We start from the raw sequence: 13,185 nt of genomic DNA on the forward strand, positions 1-13,185 counted from the left end.
GCTCAAGCAATCCATCCACTTCAGCTTCCCAAAGTCACACTATTGCAGGCGTGAGCCACTGAGACTTGCTTTTAAAATATTTTGAAATGTGCACATATTTGTATGTCCTTGCATTTTTGTCACTGAATTTGCAGTTCACGCCCATGAATTTAAACTCAGACTACCTCCACAATGTTTTATTGAGTTCATAATTTCTCAATTTCATTAAACTTGTAGCTGTCGGTCACCATACCTACTTCCCTGAATCAGCAAGCCAACATTGCCATAAGTAGGCAGAAATTAATGATTGTTTTCTCTTTACTAGAAAACCTAACTTGCCAGAATCAAGTGTACCTGCCCAAATAAATTTGCCCCACCCAGGCAGGGTCAGGTTCATGGCCTACCCAGGAAGGGCCACACACATGTCCCTCCCAGGAAATAGAAATGCCACCAATCCTAGCTGCCTTAACGCTTTAAAATCCCTGTCTGCCATAGGCCACATGTGAATTTCTCCTTAGTCAGGAATCTCAGCCTATCTACACTCCAGGTGGAATGATAGCCGCTTTAATCTCATGAATTGGATGTCTGTCTTCCTTTCGTCTTGTGTCTGGAAATGATTTTATCCTTGGGTCCAGAACCTTTCACCAGAAGGTGCCATAGCCTTCAGCAGTGTCTGTAGCTGAAACCCTCACACCACAACAAGGACCTGCTCATCATGTCAGACGACAACTTATGGTATGAAGGGATCCCTTTCCCGCGGGTCTTCTACAGTCCGGAAATCCTTAGAAAAGCACGAGAAGAGTTTGTCATGAAGGATGAAGATGTAGTAACAGTGACTTTCCCCAAATCAGGTAAGGAACAGAATCCTGAACCGAGAAAGGCTGTTTCTGTGTTCCTCATTATCTGGGTACAGACAGGAGTGATTTTCTACTCACTTTGTGGCTCAGCTGCAGTACAGTGGCCCAATCAACCTCACTGCAGCCCCAAAGTCCTGCAAAGTAGCTGCAACTACAGTCTTGAGCCCCATGGCTGAGTTAATTTTTTTAAAAACAATTATTTGTTATTGATATGGGGTCTCACTATATTGCTGAGGCTGACTTGAATCATTGGTCAAAAAGCCAACCTCACACTTCTGCCTGGGATGACAGGCAGGAGCCACCTCCTCAGGTACTGATTAGAACAGATTTGGGGGGGGGGGTTGTTTGTTTTTTTGACACACAGTCTCACTTTGTCGTCCTGGTAGAGTGCTGTGGCATCACAGCTCACAGCAACCTCCAACTCCTGGGCTTAGGAGATTCTCTTGCCTCAGACTGCCAAGTAGCTGGGACTACAGGTGCCGGCCACAACATCCAGCTACTTCTTGTTGCAGTTATCACTGCTGTTTTAGCTGGCCTGGGTTGGGGAATGTCTAGTACCATGTAAGTTCAAAGAAAAGGATTCAGTCAGGGAATGAATTTTACACAGTAAAGTGAGTGTTCAGAGGGGGAGAACCCAGAGGACTGAATATTAAAGCTGATTCAGGTGTGTGTATCAGCAGGTGTGGAAGGTAGATAGGTGGACTCTGCTCAGTGGAGCACTGAACCTCAATTGTGGGATATTCAGAAAAACACAGCCAGGCAGACAATCCCTTGGGTTTCTTTAAAACCATGGAAGAGGGAAAGAACCCAGAGGGGCCTGGACAGGCCAGACTAGGCCTATGCATTCAGGTCAGCAGCTGGCAAGCATTAAACTCTTTGAATGTGTAGTTAATTTAGAAAACCTGATTGACTTCGCTGGCCTGACTAGAACTAGTTTCTGCCTCCGTCTCCATTCACATGCACTGTGGGCTGCTTACTAACCCCTACCACTTGTCCTGGCTTTCTCTTTATCCAGCCTTTCTAGAAAACTTAAGATTCTTTCAACCCTATCATTTGCACCTTTGTTAAAAATTAATAAAAGCCTTCTAATGAAGCCAGGAAGGTGCTGCATTTTCTCAGACTGCTCAGCCTGAGTGAATGTAAGCCATCTACGGACATTTTCAGATTTTGTATATTGGAGAAAATTATCAGCATCAATTTCCCAGCCAGCATTCAAACCAGGTCGGGGTTGGCATGCACCCAATCCCCCACAAGCAAGCAGAAGGATGACCACTGAAATCCTAACAAAAGGAACAGAATCTAAAGTGCAATAGAAAGAATGAAATCGAGATTACTTAGTAAGAAGAGATATTTTCACAAAGAGGAAGCATCCTGGGTGATGGTCAGAAATTGAAAAAGGGCCTGACAAATCCAAGGGACTAGAAGACATAGGTCATATCTAGATGGGAGTGGGGCCGGGGGGTGAGAGTCTGCAAAGAGGCCAGTTTGAGGCCAAAGGCACTGCAAGTGGCAGAACCCTGAAAAACAAACAGCAATGGGGACTTACTCAAAGACTTCAGCAAATGGCCAAAAGATGGCAGGAATCCAAAGACCCGCTGACAGACGAGGGATCAACAAACTGTGGCATGTAGATACAATAGAAATAGGATTCCTCCTTCAAAAGGAAGAAAATGCTGATGCATGCTAGAGCATGGATAAACCTGGAGGACATTACACTAAATTAAGTTATCCAGTCATAAAAATGCGCTGTATGGTTCTACTTACATGAGGTGTCACCAGGGCTGAGGGAGGAGGAGATGAGGAATTGTTGTGTAATATGAATAGGGTCTCAGTTATGCAAGATTACAAACATGGAGATTGGTTGTGCAACAACAGAAACATAGTTCACACTACTAAACTGTATGCTTAAAAACAGTACATTGTGGGCAGCGCCTGTGGCTCAGTGAGTAGGATGCCGGCCCCATATACCAAGGGTGGTGAGTTCAAACGTCAACAAAAAAATAGCCGGGCATTGTGGTGGGCGTCTGTAGTCCCAGCTACATGGGAGCCTGAGGCAAGAGAATCGCCTAAGCCCAGGAGTTAGAGGTTGTTGCTGTGAGCTGTGACACCAGAACACTCTACTGAGGGCAATGAAGTGAGACTCTGTCTCTACAAATAAATAATTAAACAGTACATTGTGTGTTATGTGTATTTTACCATTTTTTTTTAAAAGAATGAGATTGGAGTGACCATCATTTCCCCCTCTTTATCTAGGAACACACTGGTTAATGGAGATTCTCTGCCTGATTCACTCCAAGGGGGATCCCAAGTGGGTTCAGTCTGTGCCAATCTGGGATCGCTCACCCTGGATAGAGACTGACCCTGGGTTTGAATTAGCAAATAAGAAGGAGGGCCCACGCTTGCTCACCTCCCACCTCCCCATCCATCTCTTCCCCAAGTCTTTCTTCAGTTCCAAGGCCAAGGTCAGTGCACCATCATCAAAACATGTAGGACCAATGCCTTTCAAATGTTAATTTGTCTGTAAATCATGTGGAGACCTTGTTGAAATGCATTGTCATTCAGTAGGTCTGGATGGGACCTGAGATTCTGCATTAGGTGATGCCAGTGTGGCTGTTCCACGAACTGTAGCTGAGTGCAAGCATAGAAACCATTCCACATAATATGCCAGCAAGATACAAGCCAGGCACAAAGTGACGTGATGATGGCAGAACCTTAGATAAACATATTTTAAGCCCAGCTAGAATATACAACTGTTCTATATGAAAGGGTCTGAGAATTAAATTCCTGAACTTGCCACTATGCACTTATGTTGGCAGGACTTTGCAAACAACTTGGGAAGGATTGACAACTTAGGTATATCAGTGTTTCACAGCTGTGTTTGTGTGGATGTGTGGTGCTATTTTCCTGAGTGGCATTCTTATTGTTATTGTGTGTTTGTGTGCCATCACGAGTTTCTCAGTGTTTGCACTAGAGCAAAGAACAAACATTAAATTTCTTGTAAAGTTGGTAAGAGTGGAAGTGAAATCAGGGACATGTTAGTCCAAGTGAATGGGGATAATGTCATGAAGAAAGTGGCAGTGTACACGTGGATGACAGGTTATTAGAGTACAGAGAAATCATCACGAATGAAGAGACCAGGGGCCCAGTAATGAGCAGACAAAACCAATGGAACCCTTGATGGAACCCTTGCACAAATTCATGGAACTATGAGTCAATACCATTAGCTGGTTGTGAGAAGTATAGCAGTCCGAGTAAACATCAGTGGAGAAACAGGACAATTTTAACTGAAAATGTTGGCCCATACCATGTGACTCTTACAAAATGACAATGCATCAGCCCACATGGCATTGTCTATGAGGGAGTTTTCAGTCAGTAAACAAATAACTGTACTGGGCACTCTCCCTACTCACCAGATCTGGCCTCTATTGAGTTATTTCTTTACCTAAAGATAAAGAAAATACTGAAAGGAAGACGTTTTGATGAGATTTAGGACATTACAGGTAAGATGACAGCACTCTAATGTTCATTCCAGAAAAAGAATTCCAAACTTGCTTTGAAACATAGACTGAGCACTGGCATCAGTACAAACCTTCCCAGGGGGAGCCTTCCAAGGTGACCCTAGTGATGTTCAGCAATGAGGGATGTAGCACTTTTTGAAGGATGGCTAGTTCTGAACCTTAATTGTCAGACCTTGTTGTAGTTCTCAAATTTAATTGTCAGAGCTCAGTATACTAGATAAGCCCCTTTGTGTCATTCTAAAATAAACAGTGAGCAAATCTTAATTCACTAAGTGCCTCTTGCCACTGAGAAGAAGGAGAGCTGTTCACATGAGAACCAGCACATTTCAATCAATGCTTAAATCCAGGGAGATCACTCTGGTGTGGTGGATAGTTTTTCCAACCTCTGTGTGTTACTGTGTGTTAGCTGTCTATGCAGATGAGCAGCCACATGGATCTCCCCAGTGGCTGAACAGTGATCACCGAAAGGAACAACTGTTCCAGGATCTCATATATATCAGACCAATTTTAGAATCTTGCTTTGCTAAAATATATAAAATTAAAAAAGAAGAAAGAAAACAAAAGAAGGAAGGAAGGAAGAGAGAGGGAGGGAGGGAGGAAGGTGGGAGGGAGGGAGGAAGGTGAGAGGGAGGAAGGAAAGAGAAACAGGCTTTCCTAGGTCTTTATTGGTTTGTGAATTGTTTAATGTTTTTCAGTTGAAATCAAGTGGACAAACTTCACATAACAGTCTCCTCTCTTAGAAATTGTACCTTGTGTGGTAACACAAAGAATTTGTCACAACATGCCTCTTTACATGTGTCTTATAGTTTTTGGTAAATCCCTGTGTGAGGAGACTGAAGACTAGAGAGACATGAGGACTAGAATAATGTCACAAAGAGAGTGGGTACAGAATCCAAAGGAAAATTCACATGCTCAAATGCCGACTAATCTTCCTTGTGTATGTGAGTAGATGTGTGTGTTTGTGGGTAGTGATCTTAAGTATTAGCTTGATGAGTATTTTCACCAATGTCCACACACAGATGTCAACACTCCCTGACTTAAACTCATAGCTTAGTTTTGCTTGTTCTTGAACTTCATACAAGTAGAGTCATGCTGTATGAATGCTGGATGCCTGACTTCCTTCATTCAATGTGATGTCTGTGAGAATCACGCATGGTCTTGGATGTACATATGGATATATATTTCTATATATCTATGAATGCACCATAATGTATTAAATCATCCTCCTGTTAATGATCTTTAAACTATCTACACAAATATGATGCTTCTCACAGTTTAAAACCCTCCAGTTCCTTCACATTGTGAATAGACTCATATACCCCAGAGGGGAGGGCAATGCTGTCCTCTTCCATTGTTATGATCCTGGAGCAGTGACTACTTCATAGAAACTTTACATTTTATTAATGAATGCATAAAGTCATTAATTAAAAAGATTCATTAATATTCAATAGACATATTCTAAGAATGGTTTTTTTGCCATTTTTAGGAAGATTTCCAAAGGTGGGAATAAATGTACTGATTTGTCATTCTATTTTCCCATTAAGGTGATTTATGTCATCAGAAATCCCAAAGATGTTATTGTATCTGGTTATTTCTACTGGAGTTCAGTGAATTTCGCTAAGAAACCCAAGTCAGTGAAACAATTTCTTGAATGTTTCCTGGAAGGAAATGGTGAGTGTGCTGTAAAATATGGACGCTAGGGGGCGCGCGGAGTCCGTTCTCAAACCTCCCCTGCCACCCACCTTGTATCTACTTCTCACCAGCCCTGGGCTTACAAGGATCTGTCACCGCTGGAATCCAAATCTGCAAAGTCCACCTATTCTTTGTGGCAGCAGAGCTCTAGTCAGCCCCTCAGCTTGTCCCTGATAAACCATCCACACTATTTGCTGAGTCTAACAACTCTCGTACTGTCACAGATAACTATATTCTTCTTCTCCACTCTCCAAATTTGTGACTTCCTGAACGTCAGCTTTTCATTACCTTCCCAGACAACATAATCCTGACCGTTTAACTTTCTGACATTGTTTTTCAGAAAATGCCTCTATTCAAAACTCCCTTAATCCTCTGTTTCTATCAGTCTGAAAAGGTTTGCTTGATTCTGGAATCTCTGTACTTTTAGTTGTGCAGAATCCCTGGGCTTTTTCAAGCACTTGTAATTTGGCAATTTTTTCTCAAAAGTGCATTCTGAGTCCCTTGTGTCCGCTGTGATCTGTCTCTGGAGCTCTAGCAGCCTGGAGAGAAGCCATTCATAACCTTGGATTCAAACCGTGCAAGATGGAGAGCGTCTCTCCTCACTCCCCAAACTGCTTCTATCGCAGGTGTGTCTCACCTTGAAGTGCTGTGATGTGTGGGAGTTTTCTAAAACCAAACAGTTGGACGGAAATGAGAAACAGATGAAATAAGGTGTATTCAAAATAATATATCAGCACATTCTGGCTTGGGAACTATTACTTTTGCCAAATAATAAAACCCTCTCAGTGTAAAAAAAAAAATACCAATCTACCAATAATGATTGAAGCTAAGAAAAGGGCTTGTGAGAGCTCTTGGTGTATGTTGAGGCTCTTTGTATATACTGCAATACATATGTGCATATACAGATACGTAATTATGTACATGAAAAAGGCAAGTGAATACATCTTAAATGTTCCCACTATCAAAATAATGACACCTACATGATGACTATGTATTAAGCTCCATATTATCACTTTCCAATGTATACATCAATCAAAACATTGCATTGTACACTGTAAATATTTACAAACTTTTGTTGTCAATTATATTGTAATAAAGCTGTTGGGGGAGTGAACCTAAAAGGTGGAATTAACCTGTCTGTCTCTCTGCCTCCTCATATGCAGTGCCATTTGGGTCATGGTTTGACCATGTTCGTGGCTGGGTGTCCATGAGAGAGAGGGAGAACTTCCTGATGCTGAGTTATGAAGAGTTGAAACGGGTAACCATTATTTTAGTCGTTGGTGCACACCCTCTCACCATCAACTTCTCTTCCTCTGACGTCCCTCTCTGTGTCTCCATTCCTCCTTCTCAGTCAAAATTTAGCCTTGAAAAGAGGCACTAAGAGTGGGATTAGCTCCCTGGTCTTCATTGCCCTCCTTCTAGTTGCCATTTCACACCATTCATGTTTTTCTTCCATGTTCCTCTTCACTTTCTCTTCAACTATCTAAAGGAGTTTTCCAGGTATTCAGGCAGAAGACCATGGCATATGCACTCGCTGGTGGTTGTAAAAAGCTTTGTGGGCAGGACATATGGTGCTACTGATGACCCAGTGATGAGAGGACCCTGGCGAAGGGACAGAACAGTTCAGGTCAGTTCCAGTCAGTTCCAGCGATGTGTCCAACTGTCTGACATCTCAACCTCAGTGGTAAGAAGAGAAATGCAGGTATGAGATCAACCAGCATGAATGTGCTGAGATGCTGAGGACTGGAGGGGCTACTGAGAGACAGGAGAAGCTATCAAGTGATGCTCGGGACCAGTGAGGGTTAGCAGACCATAGCAGAAAGAATCTGACCTATTGGTGGCATCCTGTAGAAAGAGACAGTGACATAAACACTGGATGTTGATTCCACCTGAGAAGCATTACTCCCGGTCACTTTCCTCTGTCCACCTCTGTCAAATCCCTTGACGGCCTCAGCATGAATCCATTTTAATCAGGAAACCTTTCTTAACATGTTTAAGTCCCTCGGATCATGATTCCATAACTTCTTGTAATTTCCTTTCAACTCACACACTGAACTTCAATTTTAGCTGTTTCCACCCTTGTGTGGCTACGTGAAATTGTGGGGCTTGTGAAATTAAAAAAAAATTTTTTAAGCATTTTAATTCTCAAAGTCTATGATTCACAGGGAAGCCTTTCTAGTATAAAAAGCTATTTTCAGATCGTAATCTCTGAGGATTCATTAGAAAGTACTTTCTATTGATATATAAGAAGATCTTATAAAACTTTATGTATCATTTAAATGTCAGTTATGAGTAAGAGTATAGTTTGATGGCACAGCCAGGAGTTGAAATCAGTTCCTTAAATCTTTGTCAAGTTCTCCCTGATTTGCTCCTTCTTTAGTCCTAATCATCATTTAGGAGCCCTTCTCCAGTCTCTCTTGAAACCCTAGGCCTTGTTTAATGGTATGTTGTCCAAAAATCGACTGGACTGAGAAATCCAAAAGGATTCTGGCATTTTTCACATACTTCCTGCTCTCTCTTCTTTACCTTTTTCTCTGCTTTCTCCTGGCTGCATCCAACTTCATCACTTCTCCCTTCTGTGTCTTGTTTCTCTCTTCTTCTTCCCTCTCCTCATCCTCATCCTGCTTCTCATCCTAGTTTCTCTGTTGCCTTTCTCTCTCACATCCTCTCTCTTGTTTTTCCTTCTTTTAGGACACAGAGAAAACTGTGGAGAAGATCTGTCAGTTCCTGGGTAAGAAGGTAGAGCCAGAAGAACTCAGCCTAATTCTTAAGAATAGCTCCTTCCAGGCCATGAGAGAAAACAAGATGTCTAATTTCTCAGTGGTGGATGATGCTTATTTAGTTCACAAAAACCCACTTCTGAGAAAAGGTAAGAGAAAATGCTCTGGTTTCAAAATGTCCCTGAATACATGGAGGGCTTTCTTGTGCTTACAACAGGTGCTAATAGCTGAGATGAAGGAGGGTTTGAATGTATTAAATGCAAATTGCTCATCCCCTAGAGCATTTCTCCTGTCCCCTCATTAGGGGGTCTCTTATCATGGTGCTGGTGTGGCTGAAGGCACTTGGATAAAGTTCAGCCATCATGAGAAGTTACCTGAGTGATGAGAAATCATTAAGATTCTCTCTCCTCAAAATCTGACACAGGAGGGTGTTCGGTCTACGAAGAGTGACCAGGTTAATCAGCTCCTCCTGCCAGGCTTGCAAGCTGTGATTGACCTGGGGACGGAGGACAGAAATTGGGTTGGTCATTCAGGAGCTACCCCATTGGGAAATTAATGTAGGAAACTATCTTTAAGAAAGGCACAAATGAAGGGTTGACTTAGCTGGAAAAAGGAGAGGAGAGGCTTTGCTATCTGACATTGTGAGGACCATGTGATTAAAACTTGTCCATGTCCTCTCTTCACTTGGGCTCAAGACAAACGGAAATATATTTTGTGCACAGGTCAAGAATCAATTTTTTTCCAAATCCTACATTTCAAATATATGTGTAATAGTGCTTCATGGAAGCAAGTAATCAAATGATTATAAAGCATCAAAGGACCTTGAGCAGGTCAGGGCCTCTGCTGTCTCAGTCATCCAGTAGAACAGAGACCAAAGTCAATCTTACGCCCTAACATCTAATGGAATTGACCCTGCTGGGTTGTGTGGATTCCTGGGGTCTCATGACCTCATTCTTGTTTCAAATTACTCTCTTTGGAATTATAAGATCTATTAAGGTAGATCTAATAAGATCTAATAAACCAGGTAATGTGTCTGGTTTCTCAGGTTAGCAGCTAGACAGGAATTTTGTCTCCAAATGAATACCTCAAATCTCACTCATGCCTCTATGAGACTTAGGGGATATTTACAGCAGATTTTAGACTTAGATTTGATGCTAGAATGGGTTAGGACTTTGGGGATGCTAAGATTGTAATTTGCATGTGAGAAGGACATGGAGGTTGGGACATGGAAGGCAAAGTGACATGGGCCTTTTAGGGTGGATCCTAACACAGTATGCCTGCATCCTTAGAAGAAGAGGAAACGTGGACACACACACACGTACAGACAAAGAGAGGACATGAAAGAGCAATGGACGTTTATAGGACACTAGTTACACAGTAGATGTTCTCCTCTATCATTTCTACTACATAAGTTTATATTTTATATTTATATGATATATAATTAAATTAGGTATAATTATCTGTTATGTATATTACCTATTTAACTACATCATGATTTATATAAATAATAATTTGTTACTAGAGGAATACTTGTTGAAAGAATGAATAAAAGAATAAAGCAATGAAGGCAAGACATGGTGACACAGGCCTGTAACCCTAGTTAGTAAGGTGGCTGTGCTGGGAGAATTGTGAGAGTCCAGAAGTTCAAGGCTATCCTGGGCAACATAGGGAAACCTCCATCTTCAATAAAAATATGAACAAATAGGCTGCATGTAGTGGACCAGGCACTATATAAAATAATGAGATAAGCTTGTAATAAAGAGTAGGACTTCCGACAAGAAAATCTTTAGTTTCAAATTCACACCATTGTTTAACCATGGAAGCTCTCAGGTATTTTTGTTTCCCTCTTCTATTCAAAAGCAAAATATTAGTAAATTGTGTAATATTTTTTTTTGTTTGTTAGAGTCTCACTCTATCACCCAGGCTAGAGTTTTGTGTTGCAATCATAGGTCACTACAGCCTCAAATTTCTGGGCTCAATCAGTTCTCCCAACTTAATCACTGGACTTGCTGGGACTCTACACAAACAAGCCACTACATGCAGCTTATTTATTCATATTTTTAGTGAAGATGGGGGTCTCCCTACATTGTACAGGATAGCCTTGAACTTCTGAACTCTCATCATTCTCCTAGCACAGCCACCTTACTAACTAGGGTTACAGGCCTGTGTCACCATGTCCTGCCTTCATTGCTTTATTCTTTTATTCATTCTTTCAACAAGTATTCCTCTAGTACTTAATATATGTCTTTCCTTCTTTGAAACACTAAATATTTCACAATTGCAAATAAAAGTCGGGACTTTAGAAAACTTGTATATAATGTATTACAGAAACATGCTTTACACACAGTCACAAGACACAAATGCATACAGTCCATCCTACAGGAAAGTGTTATGTAGTAAAATACAGCAGGATGGGGACTAGCAGTTCTAAATTAGGTGGTGAGAGAACCTCATTGAGAAGGATGCCCTGGAGCAAAAACTGGAAAAAGACAAGCAGGACATAGATACATCTGGGAGAACAGCTTTCCAAGGAGAAGACAGGGAATGCACATGGTCTGAGCAATACATGGAAATGCACGAGGCCAGAGCAGTGGGGACACCTGCCCACTGTGAGGCAGAATCTCAAGTCCCAGTGTGATGGAGCACAGTGAACAAATGGGTCGTCACGGGATGGAGTTAGAGGAGCCACAGGGACACAGTTCACTGGGGGAGCCTTACAGGTGCCTGACACACTTGTACAGAGTGAAATCCAAGGTTCCTGAAAGAACTTGGACAGGAAAGAGGCAGGTTGTATCTTCCCTTCTGAAGGGGTCAAGCGTGCTGCTGTCTGAGACTCACTAATTCAGGAGAACAATCTGAAGCAAAGCAACTGCTTACAGTCTATCACCATAACTCAGGAGAGAAATGATGCTGGTTTGGAATGGGGTGGTAGGTACAGGGGTGGTGGGTCTACAGCCATAGCAACCTGAACATGCTTGATCTCGTCTGATCTCAAGGTGGTAGGAAGGGGCTCAATGCTGGATTTGTCAGCAGACATAGTGGGCATGACTCTGGAGAGACTGTGCACAGGAGGGGCTGGGAGAGAGGAGGAGGTAAGAAGTCACCTCCAGGCAGGCAGGAGTGTAAACAGTTGTGCTGCCAGGTGGCACAAGGGCCCACCAATGGACCACTAGTCATTACACTGTATTAGCCACAGTGTCCATGGTGGTGGTCGGAAAGAACTCACCAAGGAGGAGCCGTGTTCGGGTCTCACTCCCACCTGACCTGAATGTCTATTTCCTATTTTCCAGGCATGACTGGGGACTGGAAAAATTACTTCACAGTGGCCCAAGCTGAAGCCTTTGATAAAGTGTTCCAGGAGAAGATGGCAGATCTTCCTCGGGAGCTGTTCCCCTGGGAATAATGTCTGAGATAGTTCTGGATCTTACATGGATGCTGAATACTCCTGTCATGTCCTGTCCCTGTATGTGAGCATGATTTAGGGTCATTGCATAAACCCCCCCCCTTTTTTTTTCATCCTGGAGCTTTAAATGATCAAATCTTTGTATCTTTGATTATTTTCTTGTTAAAAATCACCACAGTCCCCTCTCCGTGGGAGACTTTACAGTGGCTTTACAAACTTGTTGAAAAGTCTTTCAGACATATAGAATGCTACAGATATAATCTAAGTATGATTCATAAGTGTATTCAAAATATAATTTTTTTTTGAGACAGTCTTGCTCTGTCACTGAGACTAGCGTGCAGTGATGTCATCATACCTCCCTGCAACCTCAAACTCCTAGTGTCAAGAATTTCTCCTGTCTCAGTCGCGTGAGTAGCTGGGACTACAGGTGTGCACCACTATGCCCAGATAATTACTTTATTTCTTTTCTGTAGAGACCAGAAGGATGTCTAACATTTGGCCTCAAATATTGCTCCTCCCTGAGCCTATCTGATTCCATAGATTACAGGCATAAGCCACAGAGCCTGGTCAGAAATTTTTATCAAAATAAGAATCATTGACAGTGATAAATTTGAAAGCCAACAATAATAATAATGAAAATAATAAATAAAACTATAGAAGCAACTAAGTCTCCTTTTCTTCCCATCACATGTATTCCCAAAATATATTATTATTCTGAGCTTAGGAGCAAATTCCTGCAGGGAAAAAAGCCTGGTGGGTAACAAGGGTGATGCCATCTTGAAGAGAAACCACTACAGTGATCAATGCTTGACACCTCCACGCAAGCGTGTTCTGCAGCAAAATTTTTTCCACAATGCCTGCAGCATAGAAGCTCCTCATAAAGATGCAGTAGACCCTCCATAGCTGACCACCTCCATACAATGACCACCTACTTCTGTCAACCTAATTGTCATAGACAGACATGTGTCCATGTCATCTGGACACAACAGTAGAGCAGGCCGGGTCCCTAATGTTCA

At 42.1% G+C, this 13,185-nt stretch overlaps 1 protein-coding gene across 1 annotated transcript; it reads left to right on the forward strand.

The window, feature by feature from the left end:
* Positions 1-694: 694 nt before the first annotated feature.
* On the forward strand, positions 695-12,832 carry LOC100942680 (bile salt sulfotransferase-like). Its single transcript, XM_003803729.3, has 6 exons — positions 695-830; positions 3,090-3,298; positions 5,899-6,025; positions 7,210-7,304; positions 8,738-8,915; positions 12,057-12,832. Exons 1-6 carry the CDS (start codon positions 695-697, stop codon positions 12,167-12,169), a joined length of 858 nt encoding a protein of 285 aa, XP_003803777.1. The 3' UTR covers positions 12,170-12,832.
* Positions 12,833-13,185: the final 353 nt, after the last annotated feature.

Source organism: Otolemur garnettii, unplaced genomic scaffold, assembly GCF_000181295.1.
Source record: "Otolemur garnettii isolate 467f Iridium unplaced genomic scaffold, OtoGar3 scaffold00482, whole genome shotgun sequence".
NCBI lineage: Eukaryota > Metazoa > Chordata > Mammalia > Primates > Galagidae > Otolemur > Otolemur garnettii.